The sequence below is a fragment of the Solanum pennellii genome, chromosome 4 (assembly GCF_001406875.1).
Source record: "Solanum pennellii chromosome 4, SPENNV200".
Taxonomy (NCBI): domain Eukaryota; kingdom Viridiplantae; phylum Streptophyta; class Magnoliopsida; order Solanales; family Solanaceae; genus Solanum; species Solanum pennellii.
This window is the reverse complement of record NC_028640.1, coordinates 51,970,444-51,987,290: the sequence shown is the minus strand read 5'-3', so window position 1 is coordinate 51,987,290 and position 16,847 is coordinate 51,970,444. Positions and strand designations below refer to the sequence as shown.

At 31.6% G+C, this 16,847-nt stretch overlaps 1 protein-coding gene and 1 pseudogene across 1 annotated transcript; one reads left to right on the top strand and one right to left on the bottom strand.

Moving 5' to 3' along the window:
- Positions 1-387: 387 nt before the first annotated feature.
- On the bottom strand, positions 388-2,261 carry LOC107016756. Its single transcript, XM_027916066.1, has 2 exons — positions 870-2,261; positions 388-780 (listed from the first exon to the last, which is right to left on the bottom strand). The coding sequence occupies exons 1-2, from the start codon at positions 2,259-2,261 to the stop codon at positions 388-390; spliced, it is 1,785 nt and encodes a 594-aa protein (XP_027771867.1).
- An 8,087-nt stretch (positions 2,262-10,348) lies between these two features.
- LOC107016755 lies at positions 10,349-11,315 on the top strand (annotated as a pseudogene).
- Positions 11,316-16,847: the final 5,532 nt, after the last annotated feature.

The window sequence follows — 16,847 nt, the reverse complement described above, 5'->3', positions numbered from 1 at the left end:
AATGCATCTCATTCAGTGACTCTATTTTATCATGTTCTAATGCTTTAATAGCATGAGGACATGGTATTCCTGTCAAATCCCATGTCCTACAAGTACACGTCTTTCTAGCAAGATTCACAACATGTCTATCTATACCCTCAACCACCTCATATCCTAAGTCTCCATTAGCAACAACTTGACAACCTTGAGCAATCATTCTGAAATCATGATACAGATCCATAGAATACGGACTATACTCTTCCGTCCACTTCTTACCCTCTTCTTCAAGTTTTTTCAACCTTTTCATAACCTATAGATAACAATTAAATATATAACATGTACATGACATATATAATCTATACATATACACCTACATATTACTATCATATTAAACATTTATAGATGTTATCATATAGTTATATAAAATAGCGGCAATACCTTAATTCTAATGTCTTCCAGCATCTTGATTATTGGTTTTGCCCTTGCATCCAAAATCCATTTGTTGAAAGACTCAGTAAAATTATTATCACAGAAGTAGTCTTTGCAGACAGTGTCAAAAAAGGCCCTGCACCAATGTTGTGGTGGATACCGTAAAAGACCTTCGGCTGCTTTATTAGACACAGAATCCATGGACTTCAATTGGTCTTCAAATTCCTCTCCATATGTACTCCAAGCAAACCACCAAAACATCTTCTTCATCTGTACACCACTCCAAGATTTAGACCAATTGGCTTCTATGTGTTTTGCACACCATCTATGTTGTGCTTTTGGGAGCAAAGCACTAACAGCACCAATCAAGCCCTGTAAAAAAATAGAATAGAAAAGCTTACAAAAATTCAAGTGTATACAATAACTATAAATAAAAATCTGTCAAACACTTGCAAAATTACCTTTTGCATATCAAACATTAGTGTCAATCCTTCACCATCTGCCAACCCCAATGAGTTCCTCAGCAACTCAATGAACCATTTCCATGTTCTAATAGTTTCTTTATCCACTACTGCCCAAGCAAGTGGATAGAAATGCTTCATTGAATCTTGACCAAGTGCGACCAATAGAATTCCCTTGAACTTCCCTCTTAAAAAGGTGCCATCTAACCCTGTAAATGGTCTCAAACCAGCTCTCCAACCACTTTTCAAAGCCTGAATACAAATATACATTCTCAAAAATTTTCTTAGTCCATGTTCCAACAAAGCCTCTTTGGATATGTTTATAATTGCATCAGTACCAGGATTACTGTCCCTTAACTCTTGAGCATAACCCTCCAATTTATTGAAATCATCAACATAGCTACCATCTAGTTTCTCCAGTATAAGTCTTTTAACCCTCTTCATTTTTGAATAACTAATATTAAGCTTAAAGTTATCATCTACAATCTTTCTCATTTCAGTCACTTTGCACTTAGGATCATTTTGGACCCTATTCTTAAAGTAGTGTGCTAGAGCTTGTTTAGTAGCTCTTCTATTCTTGAATGCTTCTGGACATGTATGTTTTGTTTGCAAAGTCTTAATTTCAAATCCTTGCCCTTTCTTAACTTCAGAAATAAGACACACAAAAGGACAACCAACAATACATTTATATCTAACTCTAACAGAGTCACTCTTGTCAACTCTAAGGGCAACCTTCCTAGCAATTGAGTAGTAACTTACAACCCTTTTAGCTTCATCAAGCTTCTTAAAACTCATACCTTTTTCCAACTCTTTAAAGTTGTCAAGTTGATCATTAATTTCTCTTTTCTTTTCCAACCTAAAGGATTCCAATTCTTCACTATTGTAGTCACTTGGATAAGGCTCATTTTCATCATTTTCTTCCTCACTTGATTCACCTTCAGTTGCAACATCTATTCCAACATTCACTGTGACTAGATTAGGTTCATTTTCATCTTCTTCTTCCTCACTTGATTCACCTTCAGTAGCAACATCTACTGTGACCAGGTATGGTTCATCGTTGTGGCTGATGTCAATAGCTGGAACAACATCATCCCCCTCATCTACAACAAACAATTCAAGTACACAAGACTTAATAGACAGTGATGTCTGTATTGTTCTTATGCCAGAATCCCCCTCAATCAAATAATACCTCCCTGAAGGTCCTTTGAGTAGAAGTTGTTGGACATTACTAAAACCTAACTTTTCATGGAACTCTTCACATATGTCTATATATGACAATAAATCTGGATCACACTCCTTCCAAACGTGAGTTAATTTTTTAATGTAAATAACATTAGGTGTCAGTACCCACTTGCCCCCATAATAGAATAATAGGTCCACCTTGTCAACCATTCTTCAAGAAAAGGACAATATAGACAAAAAAAAAAGAAGAGAAAAGGTCCATATTAGACAACAACAAAATATTTTTAAAAAAAAACAGAGGAATCTACCAAGAGTAAAGGAATAGGGACCACATGCTTCAAAGTAAAACTTTACATACGCAAAAATATATAATATAATATCTAAAATCTAAAAAAATGGACCATTTAATAAAATATTTCATACCTAACAACAGTAAAGGCATATCTGACTAACACAACTTGAAAAGTATTATGAAATAAAGGGAGAAACGACGAGTAAAGGCAGAAAAGAACAAACTTTAGACAACAATAAAAAAATCCTACTCAAAATCAACATAGTAACACATAACACTAACATAAATAGACAACACTAAACAAAATTGTAGTATCACCATAAGTAATTGTCAAAAAAGCACAGCATACACGAGAAATTAACATAAATAGAAATCGATTCTCAAAACAAGTAACATCGATTAAAACCTAAATCCTAACTGAAATTTCGAAGTGCACAAAAGTTCTTACTTGAGTTCCAGTCGAGATTGTGAACGCACATGGTGAAAGTTGCAGGATGAAGAAGAAGAAGAAGAAGACAATGGAGTCGATGAAAGTTGTGAAAATTGGAGGAATAAGGTTTTAGGGTATTTTAATTAGATGGGTTTTTTTAAATTGGGTCAAGTGGGGCGGGTTTAGTTAAAATGGGTGGGTAATGGGTGGGTTTAAAATTATTTTAAATAATTAAATTACAACCAATGGTTATTATTTAATTATTTTTAATTTTGGTCCGTTAATGAAGGGGTAAATTTGGACCCAAAGGTGGATGTGAAGGGTATTTGGGGGCCAATAGGTGGATGGGGAGTAATTGTGTACCATTTTCAATACTTCGAGGGTATTTTAGGCCCTTTTCCGTAACATAATTTAAGTTCGGAAGTTATAATTTTTTTTGGGAGCAGCAATGCTAGAGAATTTCCTCTAATTTATGGTAATTATGATTTTATATTTAAAAGAAATTTTATCAAATCTCATTCATACAAAAAAGAATTCAATACAAGAATTAAATTTATGAATATACCAAGGCCTCCCTTTCTGACTTTGTTTTCATATTAAAAGTTTTATGACTTTAATTAATGCCCACGAAATATGTATTTCTGTTATTTGCTCTAATATTAGTATTATGTTATATATGTATATTTATGTTGATTATGATATAATTTTTCATAAACAAAAAGAAGAGACATCATTTCTCAATACAAAAAAACATCACGGAGGAATTATGGAAGGCTTAAGTCATCTGTGGCCCCTTAAAGTTGTCCGCATAATTCACTTAGACACCTCAACTAACACTTGCACCTATTGAACACCTATACCCTCTCAAATATGAACCACTTAGACACTTTGTGCATACATGACACAAAAAGTATAATGCACACGTTGATGGGCGCGTGACATCAATATATTAATATTTCCCCTTTTCTTTTTTCAAGTTTTTCTTTTCTTTTTCTCATTATTTTTTTAAAAGTAAAAAATATTTTTCTCTTTGCTCTCTTTCAAGACCAGCCAGTTCACTACTTCTCCACAATAATGCACCCCCAAATTTTCTTTAAACAAATTTTCTCTTCATCCTTTTTTTGTAATATTAATTTTTAGATTTAAAACAATCTCATTATTTTTATACCAGAAAAAAATGGAGATTATCATCATAATTCCCTGGATAATGGAGATTATCTTCTACATTTTTCGCCGGAAAAAATTGAGTCCGCATTTTTTTCACTCAAAAAAATGGAGTCCAAAATTTTTTTCACCTCAAAAATGGAGATCACTATTCAAATATGTTCTCGCTCCCTCTTTACTTCCACCGACGGCCTGACCCACACACCTTTTCCCCACAAATTGAACAAAAATTGAAAAAATAATTCGAAACTAAACAAAGGAAGAACAAATTTTTCACGAAATACTATCCATTTAAACGATAATAAAAAAGGCATAAAAATAAAAATAATAATTCATACTTCATATACGTTAAAATTCAAAACCTTCAATTTTTCAAAATGAAAAATTGACAATGGGGGGAAAAAGTAACTATCAAGAATAGAGAAGAAAAGGAGGTGGGGTCGGCGTGGAGGATGAGTGTATTATTTATTTTATTTTAAAGTTGATTTTTTTTCTTTTTATGTATAGACTTGGTTATATTTACAAATTAATTTTTATAATTTTTTAAAATTAAAATGTCACTTCTCTCCATTTGATTTGTTATTTTGCCACACCATATGTATGTGTATTACACACACTTCTTCTCTTAACTAGGTGTCCACAAAATGTTTGATAGGTCTTAATTTCTTAAGATTAGAGTGTCTTATAGATATTAGCTCTAGTTGAGGTGTCTAAGTGAAATATGCAGACAACTTTAAGGGGTCATGTATGACTTAAGACAATTATAGAACGTACTCAAGAAAAGCATTATCCAAAGGTAACATAAACTATATTGATTATGTTAATGTGGATTAAGACTGGGCAATGGACCGAAACGGGATTACCGGACCGAAAAGAATCAGTACCGGACCGAAACAGGACGAGTTGGCCGGTTCGTTGACCGGTACCGGGATGAACCGGACCAGAATTACGGGAACGGATACTCGATTCTGTTTCGTCCCACTATATACCGGGATGAACCGGAACGGACCAAGAATGAAACGGAATTGGATAAATGGGATAACACATCTAGTTATTTCAAAAAATTATTTTTTTGAATTACGAAAATATGAATATTTTTTTATTTTTCTAAGTTTAAATTAATAGTTTTTAAGTTTATAATATGATTTTTACTTAAGTTATTTTAAAGATATTTTTTATAAAAATTTTACTTATTAAGTTTGCAAGTTAAGTCTAATTAAGTTTTCAAGATTTAAATCTTTTGAAGTTTATAAGTTATTACTTATTATTTAATAATATGTTATAATTTATAAGTAATATTTATAACTTATAATTTAAATAAATTAAATTTGTAACTTTAAAAAATTAAATAAAAATAAGGATAAAATAATTAAACAAATTAAAAAATATCAATTTAATTTATTTAAATTTGTATTATAAATTACAATTTCAATTTACAACTACTAGTAGAGTGCATAGTTTACGCAATAGGAAGGGTTCCGTTTCAACTAAGTCTCGAATGTAATACCAATATAATACTAATAGGGAGTAGTTGGTTACTTGGGTAGTATTTAATATTTGATATAAAATATAAATTATATTTTATAAATATATAATATAAATTAATTAATAAATATATAATATAAATTAATTAATAAATATTAATTAATCCGAACTGGACCGAAACCGGAATAAATCGGAATAAACTGCTATCGATATACCGGTATCAAACCTTGGTTCCATTCCGTTTCGTGTCCCAGTTTGGGATGTTCCATTCTGTCCCGTAGGCAATCGAAGCGGGACGAACCGGAATGAACCGGAACGGTACCGAACTGGTACCAGTACATCCTGTTCCGTTGCCCAACCTTAATGTGGATAAATTGGACCTTGATGAGTTTACGAAGATGACAGAGATTTGTATATACTTAAAGAATTCAATAACTTTTTGACATAGATGTGAAAGATGTGGTAGTAGATGGAGGTTGATGTCTATGGATAATGAACATTCCAAATGATGACATGATCAAAATTTACTTCGAACACTTCGATTCATATTTCATTATAGAAAATATGGCTTCTATACATAGCTCAAATGTTGTAGATAATAATGGACAAAAAACTTGCTCAAAAAAGAGATCGTGAACTTCCCTTAATTTAATCAACAAACATACTGACAAAATTCGATTTTAGCTATAGAATATTTTTTGAAAGCAAATAAAATGTAGTAATTACTCATGAGATTAAGAATGGAAAGTGAAAGTCAAGAGGGGGAGGGGGGGTGAATGAACTAAAAATATCCTTTAGCCAACTTTCTTTGTGGGATAGTCGATTCACATGTAGAGTAACATAAAAGTATAAGGAAAGAATAATGCTTTAAGTAAAAGACTCATAGAGCTTTTATACTGATTCAGAATACCGATGTGGTGTCTACTTTCAATCCCCGTGGATTTTAAAGGTTTCCTTAGCTTGTTGAGAACTTAGGTGTTACAAAGTATTTCAATTGAGAAACATGCCTGATATGAAAATCAGATCTTCAACTTTGACACAACCTCTACTTCATACACTTAAATTTTTCTCTCTCTTTCTTTTTCAATTTTATACTCACGAAAATACAAAGCTTTTATGAAAGATAACAGAAGACAATAGTACAAGTTCAAGTAAAGAATTCACATGTAAGGCTAAAAGAGGTTTATATAGATAAACTTTTGCTCTTGTAAGAAAAACCCAAGGGTGTTTCTCTCAATCGAGGAAATTGAGGGATTTCTTGATTGAAGTGGTTTGTCGATTCATGTCCATATCAGATAAGTGAATGGTAAAATCACTTTACTTCCTTCTTTGCGAAGATCTTCTTGATTCTCAGCTTAACTGGCTCTTCTTCCTTCTCTGGTGGCTTACTTAATTCTTGGATGAAATTCTGATCTTTTGATTTCGTTTTATCAATCAAGAAATATTATTTTAAAAGCATGAAGTCCTAACTTGAATGTTGAATTATAATAATATCGCTAACTCAGATTGTGACTTTAATTTCATTAAGTTGTGAATCTTCCAAAGGGTTGTGACTTCTCGAAAAGGTCATGACTTTTCATATAAGACACAAAAAAATATTTGTTCATAATACCCTTTGTTGACTATAAACAGAGGGGTTTCCTCTCATTTTTCAACCACAAATTTTTTTTAATCTTCTACTCTTTTTCTTGCATCTTAAATCTTTTTTTGTGATTTATTGTCGTTGAGTGAGTTTGAATTTTAGCGGAATATGAGGTACCACTATTCTGATGAATTAAGTAGTTCTATCCTAAAGAGGGTATATTACATAACCTCGAGTACTTGAGGAAAATAATTTTGATGATATAATAATTATTTTTTTGCTTAATATATGCATTAGTATGTATGTTTCAATATATAAAGTTAACACAATGTAGTCTAAATTCATTTGTTTTTGTTAACAATTTCTCTTGTGATGTAGATGTATACTTCTGAATATCTTTTTCAAATTAAGAGAATTGTCGGCATTTGTTTTTTATGCCCTAGACAAACCAATGACTTTATTTATCAATGTTACTTATGTGATTTGCTTCAAAATAGTTATTACTAGGGGTTTACATAGGTCAGTTCGGTTTGATTTTTTATTTTAAAAAATCTAAACCAATTATGTCGTTTATCCAATTTAAAAACCAAATCAAACCATATAAAGTCGGTTTTTTTCAATTTCGATTTAGTCGGCTCTTTCGGGTTTTTTTGGTTTTTCAATTTTTTCAATTTTTTTTACAACTATACCGTATTCGAAAAAGCGGTAAATATTTTTTTCACTTACGTGTGTGATAAAATAAACTTAAAATATGTTAAGCGAATAGAAATTTTCGAAAAGACTGACAAATTCACATGCGTACAAAATATTTTTTTTGAAATATCAACGTTCATTATGCTAAACTAATAAGATTAAAGGCTAGATGCAAACTGAATACAAAAAATATTTACAAAGTAAATTGTTAACTTCAAATTTGAAAAAATATAACAATATAATTATAACTTCGGATTTTAACAAAATATAAAATATTTACTATTTTTACAAGTCAAAATTTGAAATAAAATAGATAAACATTGAAAACTACAAACTAACTTAAAATATATTAACAAAGTAGATTATAAATAATACTTTTTAGTTATAAAATGAAATGATATATATATATACACACACACACACATTAAAAACTATAAACTAACTAAAAAGATATTAAAAAAGTGCATTATAAATAATATTTTTTAGCTATAAATAAAATAAATTATATATATGTATATATACAAAATTTTACAAATCCAAATTTTAAATAAAATATATAAAATTGAAAATCATAAACTAACTAAAATATATCACCAAAGTAGATTATATGTAAATAATATTTTTATCTATAAATAAAATAAATTATGCATATATATGTGTGTCGGTTTGGTTTGAGTCCGGTTCGATTCTTTTTTTTAATACCAAACCAAATCAAGAATGGTCGGGTTTTTTTTCAATTGCTAAACTAATCAAACCAAATCACAAGTCGGTTTTTTTTTTTTGGTTTGATTTGGTTCGTCTGTTCGGTTTGAGTTAATGATTCGATTTGTACACCCCTAGTTATTACTATATAAATTACCCTTTTGTTTTAGTTATTTACTATTTCTTGATATTTCAGTATTTTAGACGAAGAAAAGTTCATATGACTTGTAGTACCTCTAGTTGAAGTTTATATTAGTTTAATTTATATTATATATTTAATCGTTAATTTTATGAGATATATATTTTCATTAATGCACATATATATTTATATTTGGGTAGGTAATTGTATTTAAATTAAAGTATTATATATGTTACAAATGTATTATCAAGTTAATTAAAAAGATCTTTTAACTTCAAAATATATTATTTTAAAATGTTTTGAGTTTTTTTTTAAAAAAAAAAAAAGTTTTTACAACAATTGTGAAATATGTGAATATATAAAATGTAGCTTTTCTTTTCACGTGTTCATATGACATCTAAATAATTTAACGTTGAATACACCTGTTAAACACATCTAGCTAGATGACAAGAAAAGTACAAAGCAAATAGTGTCTATAAGGTAATATTAGTGAGGTAAAGCTAATTACATGATTGAACCTCATCAAATTAAAATAAATCGATACATTATTACATTTAACTGATAAAATTTTTCATTGACCATCTTCATAGGTTTAGGTGAATAAAATACATATATGACGATCCACGTTGAAGAATCTGCAATATTATTTTTTGCTAAACTTATTATTCAAATCTTCACTTAAATAAGCAATACTATTTACTATAACATATATTTTTGAAATGTAATCATGTGCAATGTACATGTGAAAATTTTAGTGTATATATATATATATCCTCCTTATTAGAAGTGAGAGTTGAAGTGTACAAACACTACACTATTAAATTGTACAGGAGACATCATGAATTATACAATATGTTTGGCCTATTTGTTGTTGGATCAATAGGTGGACTACACGTGCTTCAAAATTTTAGATACACGATAATTGTCTACAATTTTCAATCGCTTTCACTCTAATTCTCTCTCTTTTGATGCTCACTGCATTTTGTTTGACTATCATTTTCTCTTTTGGTAAATTTTTCTTATTCCTCTGAGTTTCTTTGCGTCAACATGTCTTCTCTTTTCATGTTTAGAATTCTTTCATAAATTATTACAATTTTCTAGCCTCTGTTATGTTGATTGAGTTTATCATCTTTTCTCCCTTGTTTTTTGTTTTTTTTTCCTTCAGAATTTTTCCTTTTTCTGCTGTTTTGATAATTTCTTACTATATTTTAACATGCATATTTGGAATCGTAACTAATTTTGACATGCAGATTTGGAAAGAAATATGTAGATTCATGTTTGTTGATTTTGAAAATTTAAACATAGGGAGATTATGGATGTCATATGTTCTTTCTTTCTCAATTCATGTGGTTTAAGAGGTGTATTACAATAGATTTTCATCATATAAATTAAGTGAAGACTCTTCTAACATAACAAAAGTTTTTACATGTCTCACACCAATACATAATAATAGATATTAGAGATTATAACAAAGAGATTGTAAATAATTAACTTGATTAGTTTACATGTGATAGTTAGTTGATAGTTAGTTAAGTTGATATGATAGTTAGTTAGGATATTGAGAAGATTCTAGAAGATGGTTTTCTTGTAAATAAGTCACTTAGTACATGTATATATATGTAGAGAGTAATACAATGTATTGTACTTGATGGATATGAAATTGAGATTCATTCTTCTTCTATAATTCAATTCTGATTGTGTAATTGGATTCAGTTTTTATGATGGTATCAGAGCTTAGGAATTGAGAATCGTTCTTCTACGTTCATTTTTGTAGCTTAAAGTTGATGATCAATGGCGAAGAAGATAGATCATGATCATCCTTTGTTTCTGGGTTCTTCTGATGTACCAGGGGCAGTGCAAATTGGGATACAGCTTACTGGAGTGGAGAATTATACGTTATGGAGTCGGCGATGCAATTGAATTTTCTCACGAAGAACAAATTAGGATTCATCGACGGCAGCATCAAAAGAGATGGTTTCACGACTGAAATTGAGAAGAAGCAATGGAACAAATGTAATGCAATGGTCCTGTCATGGATTATGAGCAATGTTAGCAAGGATTTGGTCAGTGGAATTCTTTTTCGATCAAATGCAGCTCAAGTTTGTTTGGATCTGCAGGAACGATTTGATAAAGTCAATATGTCCAGAATTTTTCATCTTCACAAAGCCATAGTTACACATGCTCAAGGTATTCCCCCTGTTTCAGTCTATTATTCAAAGCTGAAAGATCTTTGGGATGAACTCGATTCAATAGTTCCTCCTCCATCCTGCGAATGTGTTAGATCGAAGGATTATTCTGATAATATGGGTAGGCAAAAGTTATTGCAATTTTTCATCGGTTTGAATGAAAGCTATGCACAAGCTAGAAGTCAGATACTTATGCTAAATCCCCCACGCAGTGTCAATTAATGTTATGCCATGATTGTACAAGATGAGAGTCAATGTGCACTAAGTGGTGAATATTCTGGTGGAGGCATCACTGATCCTACTGCATTATTGACAAATAAATCAGGTGGTTATCAATTTGGAGGATCAGGTTCTAGAGGAAGAGGAGGTAGAGGTTATGGATCTAGTCGTCAACAAAGAGGAGGTGGTTCTTATTGTGATCATTGTGAGATGAAAGGACATATTAGAGAGGATTGTAACAAGTTAAAACACTGTACTCATTGTAATATGCAGGGTCATACAAAGGATATATGTTTTCAGTTAATTGGATATCCTTCGTATTGGAAAGGAAAGAAAAGGGTTAATATTGTACAAGCCTCAAGTGGAACATAAGCAGAAGGGTTTTCACAAATGCAAGGGCAACAGAGATCTGGAGTTGAATCATACAATCATCAGCCTCAATTTGGACCAAGCACAAGTGGAGGAGTTGGACCTTTTTCTTACTTTACGCCAAATCAATATAATCAAATATTACAAATGCTGAACAAACACAACATGAATGAGGTCAATGCAAATATGGCAAGTACATTTGCAGGTACTTCTCTTTGTAATATTGCAGTTAACTGTTCTTCAGATTGGACAGTGGATAGTGGAGCATCTAATCACATGGTTAGAGATCTTACCTTATTGAAACCTGGATCCTCAGTGAATAATCCAAGAAGGTTTCAAATAGCTAATGGTGACACAACACTCATTACCTATTCAGGCAGTTCTCAACTTAAAGGAGGTGATGTTATAAAAGATGTTTTATGTGCGCCTGATTTTAAGTTCAATCTCTTTTCAGTGTCCAAATTGACTAAGGAATTGAATTGTTGTGTTGTATTTTATCCTGATTTCTTCTTCATTCAGGATATCTTCACTGGGAAAGTGAAGGAGATTGGTGAAGAGGAAGATGGATTGTACATGTTGAAGAATCAAGATCGATTTTCACATAAATCAAGGTCATTTGTTGCAGCAAGAGGATGTGAGGATGAATTATTGTGGCATCAGAGATTAGGCCATGTGCCTTTGAATGTGATCAGAAAAATTAGTATGCTTAAGCTCAATAAGAGTTCTGTCATGAGTCATTGTGATGTATGTCCATTAGCAAGACAAATTAGACTTCCCTTTCATGCTAGTAGCAATAGAAGTACTAGATGTTTTGATCTAATTCACATGGATGTATGGGGACCTTATAAAGTTTCTACACATAATAACATGAGATTTTTTCTTACATTAGTTGATGATCATTCCAGATGGACTTGGGTATTTTTACTTCATCTCAAGTCAAATGTTTCCACTATATTTCGAAAATTTATTTTGATGGTTAAAACTCAGTTTGATGTACAAATTAAGGCTGTGAGATCAGATAATGGAGGGGAGTTCTTCAATTCTCAATGTGCTGATTTGTTCACTAATCATGGAATCATACATCAGAGTTCTTGTCCACACACACCTCAACAAAATGGTGTGGTGGAAAGAAAACATAGACACATCTTGGAAACGGCTAGAGCAATCCGATTCCAAGGACATATACCTATTAGATTTTGGGGAGAGTGCATATCAACAGTTGTGCACATTATCAATATAATGCCTTTATCTGTTTTGAATAATGTATCTCCTTTTGAGGTGCTATTTGGAAAACAACCTAATATATCATACATGAGAATCATGGGGTGTCTATGTTATGCTACAAATACACAAAAGATAGATAAGTTTGGTCCAAGGGAAACTAAATCTGTCTTGATGGGATATGGAACTACGCAGAAAGGCTACAAATTGTATGATCTTGAACATCATATTTTTTTCATCAGTCGAGATGTGATCTTTACTGAAAATATTTTTACTTTTCAGTCTCACTCTACAGATGTTTTGCATGATACTGGTACTATTATTTCAAGTCATATAAATGATGACCTAGAATTGGAGTTCGCACCTTCATCTATGGAAGATAGCCAAGCAGAAATTTCTATGAATGCCAATGACACTGAAGATTACACAGTTCTTTTGCCTGCAGCAGAGATTGCTCCCACTTGTAATGTGCCAGGAGGAGGAGGAACTCACATGGATCATCATGTTATAATGACACAGAGGAGGTCCAGCAGATCAAGCAAGGCTCCATTATGGCAGCAGGATTTTGTCCTAACAAAAACAGGGAAATCTAAACAGTCAAATTGCTTGTACTCTATCTCAGATAACATTGATTATAGTGGTTTTTCAATGTCATATCGATGTTATATTGTCAACTCTTCAATGGAGAAAGAACCAAGTACTTATCATCAGGCTATGAAAGATGAAAGGTGGGGTCAAGCTATGAAATAGGAGATTAAGGCACTTGAAGATAATAAGACATGGGAACTTGTTGAATTACCTATTGGTAAAAAGGCCATTGGTTGCAAATGGGTGTATAAGATCAAGTACAAAGCTGATGGACAAGTTGAGAGGTTTAAGGCTAGATTGGTAGCTAAGGGTTATAATAAAAAAGAAGGATTAGATTACCATGAAACTTTCTCACCTGTTTTTAAAATGGTGACAGTGAGAACAGTGTTATCTGTAGCAGCAGCAAAAGGATGGAATGTTAAACAAATGGATGTTTATAATGCTTTTCTACAAGGAGATCTGATGGAAGAAGTATATATGCAATTACCTCAGGGATTTCAATCTGATGAGAAAAGGAAAGGTCAAGGTTTGGTATGCAAACTGATTAAGTCACTTTATGGGCTTAAGCAAGCCTCAAGACAATGGAAGCTAAGCTGACGAATGCCTTGATTGAAGCAGGTTTCCAGCAAAGTCATCTTGATTATTCCCTCATGACCAAGAAAGTTGGAGATGACATTGTAGTTGTTCTTATATACGTGGATGACCTGCTTGTGACAGGAAGCAGTTGTCAAATGATAGAAGAGACAAAGCAGGTTCTAAAGGATCATTTTAGAATAAAAGATCTAGGAGATCTTAGATTTTTTCTAGGTATTGAATTTGCCAGAAATTTAGGAGGAATATTAATGCACCAAAGGAAATATGCATTAGAATTGATTTCAGATTTGGGGTTAGGGAGTTCTAAACCTATGTCTACACCTGCATAATTAAATCTGAAACTTACTACACCTGAGTTTGATGATTTAGTCGGAGATAAATCTGATTCACTTTTATTAGATCCTGGTGAATATCATAGATAAGTTGGGAGATTACTATATCTTACTCTCACCAGGCCAGATATATCTTATGCAGTTCAAAGTCTCAGCCAATTCATGCAGGCTCCTAAAGTTTCTCATATGAATGCTGCCATCAGAGTAGTGAAATATGTTAAGCAATCACCAGGATTTGGGATATTATTGACAACACAATCCACAGAGTCTCTTCAGGCATATTGTGATGCTGATTGGGGATCATGTGTTAATTCTAGAAGATCAATTACTGGTTACCTAATCAAGTATGGAGATTTTCCAATATCATGGAATCTAAGAAGCAGTCTACTATTTCCAGAAGCTCTGCTGAAGCAGAGTATAGGAGTCTGGCCTCCACTGTTGCAGAGATTACTTGGATTATTGGTTTGTTCAAAACACTGGATGTACCATTGGTGTTACCTGTTCGATTGCATTGTGATAGCAAAGCAGCTATTCAGATTGTTGCTAATCCAGTGTTCCATGAGAGAACAAAACATATCGACATTGACTGTCATTTTATTAGAGAAAAGGTGTCAAAAGGTCTTCTGGTCTTACACTACTTATGCTCATCTGAACAGCCAGCTGATATTCTAACTAAAGGTCTAAGCAAACATCAACATTTTAATGTTATTTCCAAGCTAGGAAGAAGAACATCTTCATATCTTCTAGCTTGAAGGGGGCTATTAGAGATTATAACAAAGAGATTATAAATAATTAACTTGATTAGTTTACATGTGATAGTTAGTTGATAGTTAGTTAAGTTGATATGATAGTTAGTTAGGATATAGAGAAGATTCTAGAAGATAGTTTTCTTGTAAATAAGTCACTTTATACATGTATATATATGTAGAGAGTAATACAATGTATTGTACTTGATTGATATGAAATTGAAATTCATTCTTCTTCTATAATTCAATCCTACTTGTGTAATTGGATTCAGTTTTTATCAATAGATTCAATAGACCTAAAATTAAATTGTCCAAACAAAAAAATTTTGATACCCTATTTCAATTCTAATTGACTAACTACAAATTAGGAGGGTGAATTTGATCGATTTTGCAAGAAACAAGTTACAAGCAAAGAGAATTTACCCTTACACTAAAAATCAAGTAGTTTGTCTCTTCCTCAAATCTTACAAAACATTTGACTCTTGAATCAAATATAAAAATGATTTTGAAAAATCACTTTGATATTATTATGAATTCTCCTTATGTTGTCAAATGTGGTTACTGCGGGGCAAATGACAGTGTTCTTCAAAAGGTCTCAAATTCTGAACCATGCCTAATATTTTCTTTACTTTTGCTAATACATTATACATTCTCTGTCGAATCTTACACGATCTAGTAATTATGGTGACATGTTTGTTTGTCACAATGTAATTATAGGATAATTACGCCACAATGTAATTATAGGATAATTACAGGTGTACTGTTTTGTTGCACAAGTGTAATCATAAGACTATATTGAATTTTAAAAATAAAAACTACTTATTTAAAATTAAAAAATTATATTAGACAAATAAGAGTTTTTATAAATGATACTAAATTAAATATTTAAGATATACATATATCGTCTCTTGAAAATATATTAATTAATATTATAAAAAATTGATTCATAATTTTCAATTTAGTATAATTTAATTAAATTAATCATAAAAATTAAAAGTACATAATTTCTATGAACATCATGAAATGTATGTTTGACAAAAAGATCAGTATTATAAATAGGGAAAAGGGTCAAATGTGCCCCTAAACTATGCGAAAATGTCTAGATGTACCATCTGTATGAAGTTTGGTTCATCTGTGCGCTCGCCGTTCAATTTTTTGCTCCTATATGCCCTTGTAGACGTGAGTTGCTTTGCTGAAAATAACCAACTCATTTTTCTTTTCTTTAAATAACAAATGAAATTGTCACATCCCCTTTTAATTACCATGTGACATTTATTTATATTTAAAAAATAAAATACACCTCTTTTAAATAGGATATCCGATCTATAAATCATATCTGACCCAAGGTGGCCGGAGTTTCAATTCCTCCGACCAGATCTAAAATGAGATAACATTTGACATCTGAAATACAACTACTTTGGGGTCGTTTGCTAGTTGTCTTGCTAGACCAGTGAGGTGTGTGGGTTGGTATTTTGCCGGCTACTTTGGGGGTGGTGTTTTGGAGCTCGTGGTGGTTGGAGCTATTTGGCAGCTATTTGTCCAAGGTTGTGTGAATTAGTGAGTTCATTGGAGCTCTATTTTTGCTCATGGTTAGAACTCGAAGCTCACCTTTAATGATGTTTTCTTTTAAGAGAAAGCGATGGGTTTGTTTGGAGATGACATTTCTCCAACCAAAGGGATTTGGGTCAAATATGATTTACCGGCTTATGTGAAATATCCATCAAAGAAATTTGGGTCGAATAGGATTAACAGGACGGATACTCTATTTAAAAGAGGTGTATTTATTTTTCAATTTAAATAAATGACATGTGGTGATTAAAAGGGGATGTGGCAATTTCATTTGTTATTTAAATAAAAGAAAAATGAATTGGTTATTTCCAGAAAAACAACTAATTTCTATACGGACATATATAGGCTAAAAGTTAGGCAAAGAGGGCACTGATGAGCCAAACTCAAACAGAGGATATATCTAGTAAACATAAATAAATTTGATTATCAAAATAATAATTCTAAATTAGCATTGTAAGAAAAAATTATAAAAAAATATGTTTGAT